The sequence below is a fragment of the Ostrea edulis genome, chromosome 4, assembly GCF_947568905.1.
Source record: "Ostrea edulis chromosome 4, xbOstEdul1.1, whole genome shotgun sequence".
Classification (NCBI taxonomy): Eukaryota; Metazoa; Mollusca; class Bivalvia; order Ostreida; family Ostreidae; genus Ostrea; species Ostrea edulis.
Genome location: NC_079167.1, coordinates 86,748,322 through 86,765,850, shown reverse-complemented (window position 1 = coordinate 86,765,850; position 17,529 = coordinate 86,748,322). Strand labels below are relative to the sequence as shown.

Below are 17,529 nucleotides of genomic sequence, written 5' to 3'. Positions count from 1 at the left end.
TATTCAGATACTAATTGGCTTAAAATCATCAAACTTTGTCAGTTGATATTTCTTGGGTTCTCAAAATGTGTAAATCAAAAAGTAGGTCACATTGACCTACTTTTTTGAATTCTTAGGATTTATCTAAAGATTTAGAATACTAAGAGACTAAGAATAGAAATGGTGGGGTTGTACAATTTATCAGAAGAGCGATTCTAGGCCCTTGGGCCTCTTGTTTTAATTGTTTTTGCAGCTGAGACAGACACAATATACACATCTCCTAACAGTTGCTCAATACTTTTCTGTTTAATGCCTTAGCCCGGGTCGAATCCGAGGAATATTTTGTGTGTTTCTTCAGGTCTGTCAAAAGTAATTGTCCCGATGATGATGCTTGTGGCAAATCAGTGTCATTCTCTTTTTTTATGTTGGTTGACTTTGTTCTGCCGCATGTTGGAGACAACATAGCAGACGGGTGATGTCTGCTAAGATGCTTCATCATGTTCATCGTATTCCCATTGTATTTCAGTTGAATATCACAAACTTTACAGATTACCTTTGATTTATCTGTGGTTCGAACCCCATTTTTCTCATAAATGGGTAGCCCGAATGAATCCCAAACTGCAGATTTAGCGCCAGTTGGTATTACTAATTTGACGAAGTCCTGCTTCACCGCCATTTTTGACAATCATATCGTACTTTTACTTTCACTTTCGAGTGTAAAATAATTGAATTCTTCCGTTCGGATTTTTTTGGATTAAATGGAAGTATCGTTATTTCAGTGGGTGTATCGATACGTAGATCGTCAGAAAAAATATCGCGATGCATCGGTGCACCGATGTATCGTCCCACCCCTACTATTTAGCTAAAATATTTGTGGGGTATTAGTACACATCTAGACACTATTGTGCCAGTATGGAAATGAACCGGGATTCGAATTGACTGGCTACCTAACATGGCTACGTCTACGAACGAAATCATCAAAAGCTGTGATCAAGTTTTTGGGTCGTATGGGGCTTTAATAAATATTTGAAGGTATGTTTGGACACAAGTATAGTAGGAAAATATGTTAGGAATTTTTTTTAATATTAAATTTATGAGACAACAACACAAGAATACAACTTTTTCTCTTTCTTCCTTTGAAGTTTTTTTTCCATCTAGCATCTGGCCGTCATGTTTTCAAATGTTTACTACTCCCGTATAAGGGAATTTGGGCGGACTTATACATATGGACCAATGAGAGTTTCAGTTGCATTTCGCAATTGTATTACAAACAGATTCAATTGTGTCGTCACACAACGCAATACTATATCGGCCAAAGCGTTCTAATTCAAAGGTGAATTGCGATAAAGGTCCAGTGATATACCTGGTTATTCAGAACTCTAGACAACAACTCAGGAGTTATATCCCTTAATACACTACACACATTAGCACCTTTTTGTATAATATACTCTTACTAGAATGTGACCTCTTAGTCACTGTTACCATATAAACTAACCACACACAAATTAGCAGTAAGCCAGGCTAACTTTTCGGGCAGCTGAGCGTTTAATTAATAAACAAAACTATACAATGATATAAATCATAGCAAATGCGATATTGCATAAAATGAAATACAGCTTAATAACCATTTAGCGTTTACCCTCATCACAAACATTACTAACCGCCCAGAAAAAAACCATAGATAAAAAAGGATTATGAAAAAACTATGGAAATCTTGTGTTCACACGCCGGTGTTAATAATGTCCATAGAGTGAATACTGGACGTGTATTCTTTAGCTGTAATTTATTCAAATACTTATTTAATAAATTGTTGAAAATAAGGTGCATCTGAAGCCGTGGAAGTGCTGACTTACAGGGTTTGACACTAAGGCACGTCCGACCGACCGAGTCTACTAAATGATAGGTCCGGTCGGGTAAAATGTTGATTCACTAGTCCGACTGGTCGTGTTGAACAAATAAACAAGAAACTTTATTTTAAACCATAAGATATCTTATTTTTAACTTAAAAAAAATAACTGTAAAGAGTTTGCGAGCAATTTTGAACCGCGTGATGACAAAATCTCTATTTTTAGTTCTAATCTATAAGTCGCTGTCGGAAGTGATATTTTGCGACATTTACTCTTTGTTAATGGGTGTAAAGTTATATTTCGGATAAATAGATATAAACTGTTTTATTTTCATTTGAATAAAAACAAAACAGTTTATTTTAATTGAAGATAAGAACGTGTCTATCAAATGAATAAATTAAATCGTAAATAGCCATTTTTCATTGTTGACACATGTGCGGGAATGTGTCGACTTCTCGTCCTCAAGGAAGGAAGTTCCGAGAAGAAAAAAAAAGGAGTAGATTGGGAAGAAACAAAGCAGGGCTTATGAAAAAGAAATTTTGAAAAAGATGTTGAGGTCATTTTATTCTAACAAAAGACTAAAGAATTTCTGTGTCGAGTAGAATTTAAAGAATGCATTTGAAATTAAAAGCATCACATTGAATGACGAGACTAAAGATGTTTTTGAGACAATTAAGTACGTTATAGTTTAAACTTAACGTTTGTCATTTGAATTAAGTACTTAAATATGGAGAAACCATCGGGGTTTCTTTTCTCTGGAAAGTTGGTCAGGGCTAGTGGATGTAAGGTCAGGTCTAGTAAAAATCATTTGAAGTAGCCCGACTGGTCTAGTGCTCAAGAAAGTAAATGTCAAACCCTGACTTAGAATGACTATTGTTAACCTACTCTACCTTGATATCTCCGTAACTCTATCTGATTGGTCGTCCTATGACCACCCTGCGTATCATTACACCAATACATTCGAACATGTTTCTATCATACAATGTTTTCCCGCTGTTCTGTAAAACGCGGGAAAACTTTAATCATCTGTCCTCAGGAGTGGATCCAGAAACTTTCAGAAGGGGAGGTGACTTTTGCATGTATTTTCTTGCATGGGTGGGTGGGATGGAGTTGGGATAATATTTAAAAAATTTATGTGTAATGTACATAATAGTTTTTTTTTTTTTTCATTTTTAGCTCACCTGAGCTGAAAGCGCAGGTGAGCTATTCTGATCGCCTGTTGTCCGTCGTCTGTCTGTCTGGCTATCTGTCTGTCTGTAAACTTTTTACATTTTCAACTTCTTCTCCAGAACCACTGGGCCAATTTCAACCAAACTTGGCCAAAAGCATACTTGAGTGAAGGGGTTTCAAGTTTGGTCAAATGAGGGCCCTGTCCCTTTCAAAGTGGAGATAATCACAAAAATTCAAAAAATACGGCGAGGTCATTTAAAAATCTTCTCAAGAACCACTGGACCAGAAGAGCTGAAATTTACATGAAAGCTTTCTGACATAGTGCAGATTTAAGTTTGTTCAAATCATGACCCCTGGGGGTAGGATGGGGCCACAATAGGGGATCAAAGTTTTACACACAAATATATCGGAAAAATCTTTAAAAATCTTTTTCTCCAGAACCACTGAGCCAGAAAAGCTGATATTTACATGAAAGCTTCCTAACATAGTGCAAATTTAAGTTTGTTCAAATCATAGCCACAAGGGGGGATCAAAGTTTTACATACAAATATATATGAATATATTGTTGATAAACACACTATATCTTTAATGTTTAACTTTGTAAATATTGTAAACCAATCACATCGTTTGTACTTTGATAAATTCATTTCATGTATAATTTAAGGTCAAAACTGGTCAAGCAAATGATTTTAAAACTGCATTCTCATGATGTGTTGGTGATCTGTTTTATTTCTTCAAGTTTAAACTTTGGATACAGACCCTTTTAAATACCTCGTGGTATCTAGTCCTGAGGATCCTCCGTAATTTAAACCTCTTGGTGTTGGTCTCCAGATTTTGGCTTTTTCTGATGTGACTTGTTAACACCGAGTTCACTTTTTTTGTTACAGACAATTTCAGTTGGCTTCAGATGTTTTTACATGGAGTTCACTTTTTTGTTACAGACAATTTCAGTCGGCTTCAGATGTTTACACTGAGTTTACTTTTCCATTACAGACAATTTCAGTCTGTTGTCAGATGTTTACACGGGAGTTCAATTTTTTGTTACAGACAATATCAGTCGGCTTCAGATATTTACACAGAGTTTACTTTTTCGTGACAGACAATTTCAGTCGGCTTCAGATGTTTACATGGAGTTTACTTTTTCGTTACAGACAATTTTTGTCAGATGTTTACACGGAGTTTACTTTTTCGTTACAGACAAGTTTTGTCAGATGTTTACACAGGAGTTTACTTTTTTTGTTACAGACAATTTCAGTCGGCTGTCAGATGTTTACACGGAGTTTACTTTTTTGTTACAGACAATTTCAGTCGGCTGTCAGATGTTTACACGGTGTTTACTTTTTTGTTACAGACAATTTCAGTCGGCTGTCAGATGTTTACAAGGAGTTTACTTTTTTGTTGCAGACTTTCAGTCGCCTGTCTGATGTTTACACGGAGTTCACTTTTTCGTTACAGACAATTTCAGTCGCCTGTCAGATGAGATGATTCTGCGTATATATCACTGGTTACCCAAATTTACGCTGGCTAAATGTGCTAGAGTTTGTCACCGCTGGAATCGTGTTGTGTAAGTCCAGCTAGACACAGCACAGGTCAGAGAAACAAAACTAACACTGGAAATGTGTATCTATAAATCCAAGAATCACCAATATAGACATTTTGAGAAGAAATTCCTCATCTTCTAAAATATCGACAGACCTGTAAAACGATATCTTGTATTTGTAAACTGTTGATAATTGGAAAACATTTTATGAATTTTAGGGGAGACAAATTTCCATGTAGAACATTTTGTGGTTTTCAGAGGAGACAAATCTTTATGGAAGAGGATTGACCTGGCTAACAGAAGAATTACCAGTAGCTGTTTGGGTCTTGTGTTATACAGAGGGGCCAATGTTCTCAGACTGACAAAGACAGAGGTATGTACAGGTGTGATAGGTATGTACAGGTGTGATAGGTATGTACAGGTGTGATAGGTATGTATAGGTATGTATAGGTGTGATAGATATGTACAGGTGTAATAGGTATGTATAGGTTTGATAGGTATATACAGGTTGATAGGTATGTACAGGTGTGATAGGTATATACAAGGATGTTAGGTATATACAGGGGTGATAGGTATGTACAGGTTTGATAGGTATATACAGGTTGATAGGTATGTACAGGTGTGATAGGTATGTACAGGTGTGATAGTTATATACAGGTGTGGTAGGTATGTACAGGTGTGATAGGTATATACAGGTTGATAGGTATATACAGGTGTGATAGGTATATACAGGTGTGATAGTTATATACAGGTGTGATAACTATATACAGGTGTGATAGTTATATACAGGTGTGATAGGTAGATACAGGTGTGATAGGTATATACAGGTGTGATAACTATATACAGGTGTGATAGGTATGTACAGGCGTAACTTCTCAGAGAATCCAGATAAATATCGTGTAGATAGGTATGTACAGGGGTGATAGGTATGTACAGGGGTGATAGGTATACACAGGTGTGATAGGTATACACAGGTGTGATAGGTATGTACAGGTGTAGTAGGTATGTATAGGTGTAACTGCTTACAGAAATCCAGGTAAATCTTGTGTAGAGTGTCCTTACACTAAGTGTAATGGATATGAACACTTCCTGATGTGTTGTCAGTCATTCAGTAGAGGGACATATAAACTTGCTGTATTACATTTACCAGATCTTTGGTTTGTATCGAATACTGAATTTTTTCTATTCGTATTTAACTTTACAGATGATAGAGGATGGGTTTGATGGCTACTGGAAAAGAGACAAAACTGGGTAAGTCTTTATAGTGTTGTAAAACAGCCAATCCAACACCTGAAGTTTTCATGTGACATTTGCTAGGTACGATGTTGTGGATTATAACTACTGACAACAGTATTTATAGTAACTAATTATCAGTCCTTTTCTAGTCAGTACTTATAATTGACCACTATCTAGTTTTCAGTGTATAGTACCTAATTATCAGTCAGTACTTATAACTGACCACTGTTTACAGTTTTCAGTGTTGATAGTACCTAAGGCCAACGATAAAAATTGTTGAGTTTCCGCTAACATTCCAGAAAAAAATAGGGTAGGTAGGTAGGAAATAAATTTTTTTTTTTTTTTAAACTTTATTTTTTCAAAGTATGCAAAAACATTGTAAACTCTAACAAGTGCAGTATAGGAAGGAGGAGAAAATCTTTGGCTGGACCGGGAATCGAACACCTGCATTACTAGGCAGGTGCTCTAACCACTGAGCTATCCAGGCCGATATCCAGTCCGTATAGCCCTAATTACTACATTCCTCCCTCCTTAAGATCAATTATAATTTTATAATTGTCTTTCAATATCAGCCCAGGTTCTTTTCGCCCCTGACAGGCCAACCTACACCACCTAGGGTGGTCAACGGCACCAAATGTAGTATGGGAAGGAGAAAATCTTTGGCTGGACCCCTGCATTTCTAGTCAGGTGCTCTAACCATTGAGCTATCCAGGCCGATATTCACGGTCCGTATAGCCCTGATTACTGCACAAGTTAAATGTTCTATTGAATTTTATACTTTCAAAATAAAATTTTGCTTAAATTGCATTGCAAGTAAACTTTCAATCATAACATTTCACCTGTTATTGGCTGAGGATTATTTCCAGATGTTTTATAAGAAACTATATTTTTCAATGAAACATATCTAGCATAAAACACAAAAGTTAACTCCTCTATGCCACTATGCCCTACAAGTATCAGATATATTGTTTCTACATTTAGATTGGTTGTCATAGGAATACTTATATTGGATATGTTTGACAGGAAAATAATGTGATGGTTTTGAAAAAATATATTAAATCATCACCAAAATATCAACATCATTAACATATTTTAAGTTTATTAATACATTTCTGAATGTATTTTCACAATCTAAATGGAACAAGGGTAGGAAGAAAGTTTGGGCAGATCCCACTTATCCTAATGGGATCCAACTCTCTTAATTCCAGCTAAAACTTTTTACCGGACATAAATTTTTATTTTAAAAACAGTCTGCACATTTTTTTCCCTCTCGGCTCTCACCAGCCATCAACAACTCGGATGCGCTCACTGCTTTATTTGCGGCCCTTTTCAGTGTTTTCAGTTAGAACTGCAGCAGAAACCAAGGATGTGCATACACATTTAACAGACTGGACATTCATGTCTGTCACTCTGCATCATGACCTCCATATAAAACTAGGGTCCCCATGTATACACAGTAATGCCCGCTGAAACGATAGCATAAGACATTGCATGGCTATAAATAGCCACCGTCTAAAAACAACATAGGAGTTGGCAATTTTAACAAAAGAAGGTCTTCTATGAAAACATGACACTTGGCAGAGTCTCTCGACCGTCTGTTAACTTCAATTGTTAAATCACTGTTGCGTGAGCACGCATGGCGGTACTAGACCCAGTCATCCATGCTGTTAGTTAGAAACATTATCAATGTTGTTTAAACGCTTGACACAATACCATGCAATTTTTTATGTCATTAAAGCGTTTGAATGACTTCATCTCAATGTCTAACTAAAACGAAAACCAAGAAACGGGAATATATTTTTTCCGGGAAAATGACGATTGTTTTTTTAAAATATCGAAAAAAAATTCTAGGGTCGGGGCTATAATTTAGGGTCGGTCGGGTTAGCGGAAACACAACACATTTTATCAGTGACCTAATTATCAGTCAGTACTTATAATTGACCACTGTCTACAGTTTTCAGTGTTGGTAGTACATAATTATCAGTCAGTACTTATAATTGACCACTATCTACAGTTTTCAGTGCCTGCAGTACTTGGATTTAAGCCTTTCGTCAGCCAGTATTGAGTTGATGGGGCACCTGTTTACGTCCTGTCAGAATCTGAGGAAACTCAGTCTGGAGCTGTGTACAATAGACGATGATGTTGCTCAGTAAGTACAACACTACAATAGATGATGATGTTGCTCAGTAAGTACAACATTACAATAGATGATGATGTTGCTCAGTAAATACAACACTACAATAGACGATGATGTTGCTCTGTAAGTACAACACTACAATAGACGATGATGTTGCTCTGTAATACAACACTACAATAGATGATGATGTTGCTCAGTAAATACAACACTACAATAGACTATGATGTTGCTCAGTAATACAACACTACAATAGACTATGATGTTGCTCAGTAAATACAACACTACATCAGACGATGATGTTGCTCAGTAAGTACAACACTACAATAGGTGATGATGTTGCTCAGTAAGTACAACACTACATCAGACGATGATGTTGCTCAGTAAATACAATACTACAATAGACGATGATGTTGCTCAGTATTAAAATACAATACTACAATAGACTATGATGTTGCTCAGTAAGTACAACACTACAATAGGTGATGATGTTGCTCAGTAAGTTCAACACTACAATAGGTGATGATGTTGCTCATATAATGTCTTTCATGTCTATAGGTCGTCTTGGTAAAAAAATTGTTTTCATTTTAAAATGGATATTTCATTCAATATTTCAGATAGCAAAAGAGGGGGGGAAAGAGATTTGAAATGCCAACTATGTACTATGTTTCATTTAACCTGATATATTGATCACAGCTTGATTTAATGGATTTGTTTTTGTTTGTAGTTTATTTGGACAGAACGAGAACCTACAGGTGCTAAATCTCAGTATGTGTAGTGGACTGACAATGTCGGGGCTGGCTGCAATACTCAATGGATGTAGGAGGTAGGAAGTCAGTAAAAATACTTCAATACTCAATGGATGTAGGGAGTCAGTAAAAATACTTCAATACACAATGGATGTAGGAAGTAGGAAGTCAGTAAAAATACTTCAATACTCAATGGATGTAGGAGGTAGGGAGTCAGTAAAAATACTGCAATACTCAATGGATGTAGGGAGTCAGTAAAAATACTTCAATACTCAATGGATGTAGGGGGTAGGGAGTCAGTAAAATTACTTTAATACTCAATGGATGTAGGAGATGGGGAGTCAGTAAAAATACTGTAATACTCAATGGATGTAGGAGGTAGGGAGTCGGTAAAAATACTTCAATACTCAATGGATGCATTGAGTAGGAAATCAGTAAAAATACTGCAATATGCAATGGATGTAGGATGTCAGTAAAAATACTTCAGGGGAGAATATAGTCGCTGTTGTGTCTGTACGTCCATCTGAGCTCAAAATATCAGAAATTGATCGTACTTCATCACAAATATTCTTTGGGACAGGAACTTTTAGACCAAGGTCATTTTGGAGAGATCAGGGTCACTCAGAACATATAATTTATATAAGGAAAAAGTTCCTTATTTCAACAGATTTTTGTACAGTTATTGATCTTATATCACACAAATATTTAACAAGCAAATGTCTTTAAGACAAAAGTCACTAAAGGTCATTTTGTAAAGGTCAAGGCCACTTAGAACATATAAAAAACTTGGGTTTTTTTCAACAGTTTTTGAACAGGTATTGATCGTATAACACACTAATAATTTTGAATACTAATTTTACGGTTGTGTATGTTTTCATGCTGTATGCTAAGTTGTGTCTGGCTGTTATTATTATTACACAAATAAGTAATAGGCAAATGGGTTTCAGACATAGGTCACTCAAGGTCAATTTGTAAAGGTCAAGGTCACTCATCATATACCTTTCATATGAAAAAAATCTTCATTTCAACAATATTTCAACAGCTATTGGTCATTGTGCGAGTCATTCGTTATATGAAGTAGTTCATTGGTTAAATGCAGTTGTTCATTGGTTATATACAGTTTGGGGATCCATCAGTTTTACTGATTTTCTTTTTATTCAATGGGATTTCATCAAACCAAACAATTCTCAGTTGCATACAAATTGGTTTCTGAAACCTACAGTAGAATTTAGCTTAGATATTCAGAACAAGACATTTTTTTTCTAGATTTCATAGCCCTTGGGAATAGTATTACTTTTAACTAGTATTCAAGAGACCAATAAGGCCTTTGGGCCTCTTGTTTAGTTTTGAGGTCAAAGGTCATGTTTACAACATACCTTACCACTAAGTTGTCTTAGAAATTTCACTATCTGAGTCACTTCTCTGGGTACAGTATGGCTTCTGATAGTTTGATTGCAAAATGTTTAGTTTGTTGAATAAAGATTGGTCTCTGATTGGTTGATTACAAGTGACATCTGATTGGTTGATTACAGGCTGACATTTAATTAGTTGATTACAGGCTGATGTATAATTGGTCGATCACATTTTGACATTTGATTGGTTGATTACAGGTAACATCTGATTGGTTGATTACAGGCAGATGTCTGATTAGTTGATTTCAGGCTGACATTTGATTAGTTGATTACAGGCTGATGTATGATTGGTCGATTACATTTTTGTCCCCCACTGCAATGCAGAAGGGGACATAGAAATACTGATGTCTGTCTGTCCGTACCACTTCACTTTGTGGATGCAACTCCTCAGAAACAGCTCAACAGATTTTGTTCATATTTTGTAGGATTGTTAGTCACCATGTGTAGTTAATCATATTTCGCTGCCATTTTGATTCGACCATTTTTACAGGAGTTATGGGACTTTGTTGAATTTGTACTTGCTACACATAGGAAGACTTTGTGGACGCAACTCCTCCGAAATCGCTCAACGGATTTTGTTCATATTTTGTAGGATTGTTAGTCACCATGTGTAGTTGATAATATTGTGCCACCATTTTGATTCGACAAATTTTACAGGAGTTATGGGACTTTGTTGAATTTGTACATAGTACAGTATAGGAAGACTTTGTGGACGCAACTCCTCCGAAACCGCTCACCGGATTTCATTCAAATTTTGTAGGATTGTTAGTCACCATATGAAGTTGATCATATTGCGCCGTCATTTTGATTTGACAAATTTTGCAGGAGTTATGGAACTTTGTTGAATTTGTACATGCTACACTATAAAAATACTTTGTGGACGCATCTCCTCCGAAACCGCTCAACTGATTTTGTTCAAATTTTGTAGGATTGTTAGTCACCATATGAAGTTGATCATATTGCGCCGTCATTTTGATTTGACAAATTTTGCAGGAGTTATGGAACTTTGTTGAATTTGTACATGCTACACTATAGAAATACTTTGTGGACGCATCTCCTCCGAAACCGCTCAACTGATTTTGTTCAAATTTTGTAGGATTGTTAGTCACCATACGAAGTTGATCATATTGCGCCGTCATTTTGATTTGACAAATTTTGCAGGAGTTATGGAACTTTGTTGAATTTGTACATGCTACACTATAGAAATACTTTGTGGACGCATCTCCTCCGAAACCGCTCAACTGATTTTGTTCAAATTTTGTAGGATTGTTAGTCACCATATGAAGTTGATCATATTGCGCCGTCATTTTGATTTGACAAATTTTGCAGGAGTTATGGAACTTTGTTGAATTTGTACATGCTACACTATAGAAATACTTTGTGGACGCATCTCCTCCGAAACCGCTCAACTGATTTTGTTCAAATTTTGTAGGATTGTTAGTCACCATATGAAGTTGATCATATTGCGCCGTCATTTTGATTTGACAAATTTTGCAGGAGTTATGGAACTTTGTTGAATTTGTACATGTTACACTATAGAAATACTTTGTGGACGCATCTCCTCCGAAACCGCTCAACTGATTTTGTTCAAATTTTGTAGGATTGTTAGTCACCATGTGTAGTTGATCATATTGTGGCATTATTTTGATTCGACAAATTTTACAGAAATTATGGGACTTTTGTGCTTCAACTTTTTTTGCGGCGGTGGGGGACATGGCTACGTGTAGCATTCATGTGACATTTGATTGTTTGATTACAGATTGACATCTGATTGGTTGATTACAGGCTGATATCTGATTGGTTGATTACAGGTTGACTTCCCTGAATCTGTCCTGGACTGGACTGAGAAGACAGAGCTTAGCCTACTTGTCCCTGGCTCTTCCGCCTTCTGTTCGTAAACTGAATCTCAGTGGATGTAGGGAGAACATCACCGATGAAGGTAAACAAAACATTATGACCTGAGAAGTTGTCAAGTGAAATACAATGAGAAAGTAAACATAAATATCTTGATCTCGGAAGGTATTAAGAGAAATACAGCGATGAAGGTTAGCATGAATACCTTGATCTCAGAAGGTGTGAGGAGAGCATTACTAGCCAAGGTAAGCCCACAAATCAAAAATGAAATTACTTCCTCCATCCTTCACATCCTTGATTCTAAGAAAAGATCAGTGACAAGGATAAGATAAATGGGTACTTCCCGCTGATGTTAGGGTCACTGAGAGGTGGAGTGTTTGTAAAATTTACACAGCACTAAAGCTGAGATATCATGATTTGTTTTGTTTTACAGAGGTATTTCAGTTTGTTGGAATTGATGTGGATTTTACTCCAGTTGTTTTATTTTACTACTAATGTTGGGATAATGCGATTGGTTTTCATTTGACAGCAGAGTGAGAACCTGTGTCGATTTAAAGTTGGGATAACACTACTGGTGTTTATAAACAGTTGTGTTACTGCTTGTTAGAATTTGTGTGAATTTTACTACAGTGCTCCAAGTTGCGAGTAAAACGGTCGCATTTGCGACCAGAAAATCCATTTTGCGACTATATCTAAGTCGCTTTTTTGTGAGTGGAAAAATATTGGGCATCTAGTAAGATTTTGTAATCGGGATCAAAAGTCTGAATAACTATTTTTCAGTCTCAGTCAAAACAGCGTTTGAAAGCAATCAAGATGGCGGTAAAACGAGGGTTAAAGCAGTTTGGATTTATCAGTAGTAAAAAGTAGAAGCCTCAGCCTAGTACATGTAATGAAGAAATTCAAATATCACACGGAGAAAGTTCTGCATTTAAAGATGACGTAGCTGTGTCTAAAGAAAAATGCAAATTTAAAGTAAAGGAAGAACCCCAGTCCTAATGGCTGAAGGAATTTTCGTGGTTGATATACAGAGATTGCAAACTCGGGATGTAGTGTTCTTATTGATGCTGGTACTGATTGTTCAGCAAAAGATCCAACAAAAGTAGAAGCCCTTATTCGTATAAGCAGTGAAGGCCCACTTATTGAGGACTTTAAAGCAAATCCTTGTGTGGAATGCTGGGTTTTCTTCCCCAGAAGCGTACTGTAAAATATACTGGATGGCCCAATGCAATACAACTTATGCCAGAGTAAATACTTGACTTGTTAGCACCCAGCATGTTTCACAGCACATATCTATTCAGTTTAAAAATAAAACAAACAAAACACATACATAGGTGTAGATTTTTTCTTGATCGAAATTCAAATTTAAAAAAAAATTGTAGGTCTTATTTACATAATCTTTTACTATGGCGAGTAAAACTTTTGAACATGGCAACTAGAAATTTGAAAATGGCAACCAGAAATATTTCTAGGTCGCCATTTTGCAACTTGATAGCAGATGTGACTTGGAGCACTGTACTAAAGTTAAGATCGCATTTTATTACAGAAGTGTTACAGCTTGTTAGAATCTTTATGGATTTACAGACTTAAGGATATGTACAATTGTTTTTATTTTTACAGAGGTGTTACAGCTGTTAGAATCTGTGGATTTCTAGTTGGGATACACAATTGGTTTTTTTTTTTTGGTTTTTTTTTTTTTACAGAGGTGTTACAGCTTGTTAAAACCTGTCCAGGCCTGATGGAACTAGATCTCTCTGATTCCACCGTCATCACGGGACTGTCCATCACGTACATTATGTCTCACCTGGACAATTTACAATACCTGGCCCTCAGCAGGTGTTACAGACTCTCTGTCCATAATATCAGGTGAGTGTTTACCTACATTATGTCTCACCTGGACAATTTACAATACCTGGCCCTCAGCAGGTGTTACAGACTCTCTGTCCATAATATCAGGTGAGTGTTTACATATCTTGTTTTTTCTACAATCAGTGAACAGGAATGTTTGTAATGATTTTCTTATCCTAAGTTACATTAACCCTCAGAAGTGTGTTATTCCTGGGTCAATATACTTGTGATAATAGTGCGTGACATAATACAGTAAAACACTGTTATAGCAACCCTGCAGGGTAAACAGAAAACAGTGCATTATAACCTTGTAATCTTATTCGATTAACAGCAGGGATTTTTTAAGGGTCTGTAGGGGGGCGAAGTAAGGCCCCATTCTCAATACTAAAAAGCAGGCATTTTTCCCAATTTTTGCTTTGAAATTCCCAAAACAATGAAAACAAATCAAGCAGGATAGCCAAATCATTCATAAATCTCCTTCACAGGCCCACAGATTACAATTTTTACTTCAAAATTCTTAAGGAGGTGTGCTACACCAGAGAAATTTGATGTAGATGAAAAGTGGAGGATATGTACAAAAATATTTTGAAGTTGAAAATTTTCAAATTTACTTTATTTTGTCAAAAAATACAGTTTTAGTAGAAGGTAATCTGGAAAAAAAATTTAAAACCCCTGCTGGACTCGAACCTGCGACCTACAGGTCAGCAGTCGGTATTCTAACCTACTGAGCTACTCGGCTAGGTATCTAACTGGAAAAGGAAAAGTCAAATATTGCTGATATCGATTTTTTCATCCATGTTTTTAAAGGAAGTCAGCCATTATGACGATGTAGAGTACTACCTTAAGTAAACCTAATTTTTTGGCCTCTGCTTATTTGAATGAGGTAAGCTTTGACCAAATTGAAAGTCAGAAGGAGCTTAATTATACCTTAAAGCACTCTGAATTGGGTTTTTCCCTATTTCTTTGTATGAAACATTTTATCCCAATTTCAAGCAAATGTCGCTATTTTTACCAATTGGAAAGGACCTGGCCCTTGAAATCAAGACCTTGAAGAAAAACCTGAACAACCAGAATAGTCTTCATACAAATTAACATGTGTAAGATCAATAACAGAAAGTCTTGCATACTCTACATGTTGATTAACGATCCAAATCTTTGTTACCTTGATAGTGTAAATATAAAAGTAATTTTGATTTGCCATTCTCTGAAAGGTTTAATCATGATGTTTAAAACTGACTTTCTTTGGCCAAACTCTGTATTGATGTTTCATCACAGGGAGTTGGCACAGCACACCAGTCTGACTGAGGTGGAGGTCTTTGGAATGTTCCGTGACGGAACGATGGAACAGCTCAAACAGGAAATGGTCAACGTGGAACTGAACCGATATCCGTTCTCCAGCGTCGCGAGGCCTACAACAGGGATCAGAATGACGTCACTGTGGGGCCTCAGGGTCCGGGACAACGCTGTTTGATGACAACCGACCGATTCTTGTTCCAAATTTTAGGAGTAGCTATTAACAAATTAACAGAGAATGGATAAACATATCAGCATGTCTCAGGAAGAAATCAAATCATGCATAAAAAATTCTCAATCGTAATATCAGCATCCTTAAACAAAAGCTATCAGGGAGAGTAGGAAGCATTAAGATTTTTATCTGTTATTTCATGTTAAGACAGTTCTGCTGTTATAGCTGCAATGTTTTGATTATTACAGTTTTACTTGAAGTTCTCAAAATCGTAATCAGTATAGAAATGATATTTGGCTTCATGTATGGATTCATGGCAAGATAAAAATGCAACTCAAAACTTGTTTTTAAAATTACATTATGTAGTTCTGATTTCAATTGTATACATGATTTGCAAGACCTAAATTGTAAACTTGTTTTTAAAATAATCTAATGTAGTATTGATGTCAGTCTTATGCATTATTTTTTTTATTAAGCATTTACAAGATTTAAATTTTAGAATATGGTTCGTTTCCCCATTTTATCAACCCAGCAGGATCAAATGCATTGTCTCAAAATAGTTGTAACGCTATTTCTCTCAGAAAAAATGTTGTTGTTTTTTCAATTGAAGTGCAAATCTTTATTAGGGAATTTTGCACTGCGTGACTATATAAATATATTGTATGTTCAGCGATTATACAATTGTTTTTAGCCGTGTCAAGACTCATAAAGACATGGTATCGTCATTTGAATCTTTGGTTATACGTTTTGCCAAAGTATGAAATACTTTTCCCCGCTCAAGTTCTCATGAATCAGAATTCTAGGTCTTAAAGGGAGAAAAATATTTCAAAGTTAATAATCCTGATTTTATGTTCAGTTTTTAGAACTTCATTTTCATATGGTGCTCTCAGGCAACATGTAATGCCCAGAGATTATGTATCTGTATATCACTAGGTGTATAATTGAGGTTATGTGTGATGTCATCGTGCTATTTATAGATAGTATGCTATTTTTGTTACAAAGTAACCTGTATATGATATTATGAGAAAAAGACAAGCAAATGGACTGGGACTGTGTTGAATTTAACAGTAGAAATGCTTGGTTTTTGATGATGAATAGTTGACTGAGAAATAGTTAAAAGTGATTGATGAGGGATACTTGAGAACTGTTTGATGCTATAAATATATCACTAGGAATGCTTGCTTATTTGCTGTTACCAGTGTATAACATAAGAAATGTCTGTTTGATATTACAAGTGTGTTAATGTTTGTTTGTTTATTTTAATGTTAGTGCTTAATGTATAATTATTTGATCGTTTTAAGGATGTTGTGTACTCAGTATTTGTACCAGAGGCATGCCCTGTGTAAACACATTAGTGTTTAATGCGTGTTAACTTGTTCAGAAGTTTATTAAACAGATATAATGTATACAGTAACTGTGATGTTTTAGAGTTATTCCCCTTTCAGTATACTCGCCACAATGTCGATTACTGCATTGCAAGGATTTTCAGTTCTGACCAATAGTTGTTCTGTCGTAGCGACATATCACCGGGTATAGACATAATGCCAAAGTAAGACACATGAACTCGGTCCATTTAATTCCACTTACAACAAACAAATTTTTTTTTTTCGAAAATGATGAGATTGGATACTAAATTTTATGTTTATATTAGTAAAATGAGTAAATTTCACCACATGGAATTTAATTTTCTTCCATGAAATTATATAACTCAGTGAGAAAACTTTGTATAGAGTTTTGTAGGCAACGGCAATATATAGAAAGTTTTGAAATATACAAGTTCCTGATATTTTAAGAATTTAATAGATGTCATAATTACAACCAGAATAAGCCAAAAAATCAACCCTTGCTTTTAATTTTTTTGTTTGTAGGAAGTGTCGTGAAGGAAATAGAAAATCATCAAGGAGTTAGAATTTGCTGTAGATCAGGGGATCAAGTAAAGACATCTCTCCCTCCAATACACTGTATGATATTTGGTGTCGAGACTTGTTCCAGGCAATCTAATTAAAACTAGCTGTTTTGAATCCGCTACCGCTTCTCTTTGTGTAGTGACATAACAATAACAGTCTATGCGAAAGACATCAGACCGTCGGACCTGACTGATGTGCAGTGCCTCAGGTCTGATGCGGCATTTTTTACACCGGACCGGAATGTCTGATTGTAACGGGGTTGTAGTGGTAATTGATAAGACGAATTGGTATTTTCTATTGGTTTATTCTGGGATGCTTACTTATTATTTGAATTCTGCAAAACATCATATAAAGAGAAATTAAGTACATGTATATCAATCAGTACATAGAA

At 35.8% G+C, this 17,529-nt stretch overlaps 1 protein-coding gene across 2 annotated transcripts in view; it reads left to right on the top strand.

Annotated features, from left to right (window-relative positions):
• Positions 1–16,645, top strand: part of LOC125669672 (S-phase kinase-associated protein 2-like) — a 35,405-nt gene extending 18,760 nt beyond the window's left edge. Inside the window, exons 4-11 of one of the 2 annotated variants that reach the window (XR_007367983.2) lie at positions 4,452–4,560; positions 4,795–4,909; positions 5,741–5,787; positions 7,787–7,921; positions 8,634–8,732; positions 11,879–12,006; positions 13,622–13,874; positions 15,042–15,177. Coding sequence is in view for 1 of the 2 variants with exons in the window: in XM_048904386.2 (XP_048760343.1) it covers positions 4,452–4,560; positions 4,795–4,909; positions 5,741–5,787; positions 7,787–7,921; positions 8,634–8,732; positions 11,879–12,006; positions 13,622–13,784; positions 15,042–15,237 (992 nt within the window). In the remaining variant the exon portion in view is untranslated. Of the gene's footprint in view, positions 1–4,451; positions 4,561–4,794; positions 4,910–5,740; positions 5,788–7,786; positions 7,922–8,633; positions 8,733–11,878; positions 12,007–13,621; positions 13,875–15,041 lie in introns of both variants that reach the window. The other variant, XM_048904386.2, reaches the window with a different exon arrangement.
• The last annotated feature ends 884 nt before the right edge of the window (positions 16,646–17,529 follow it).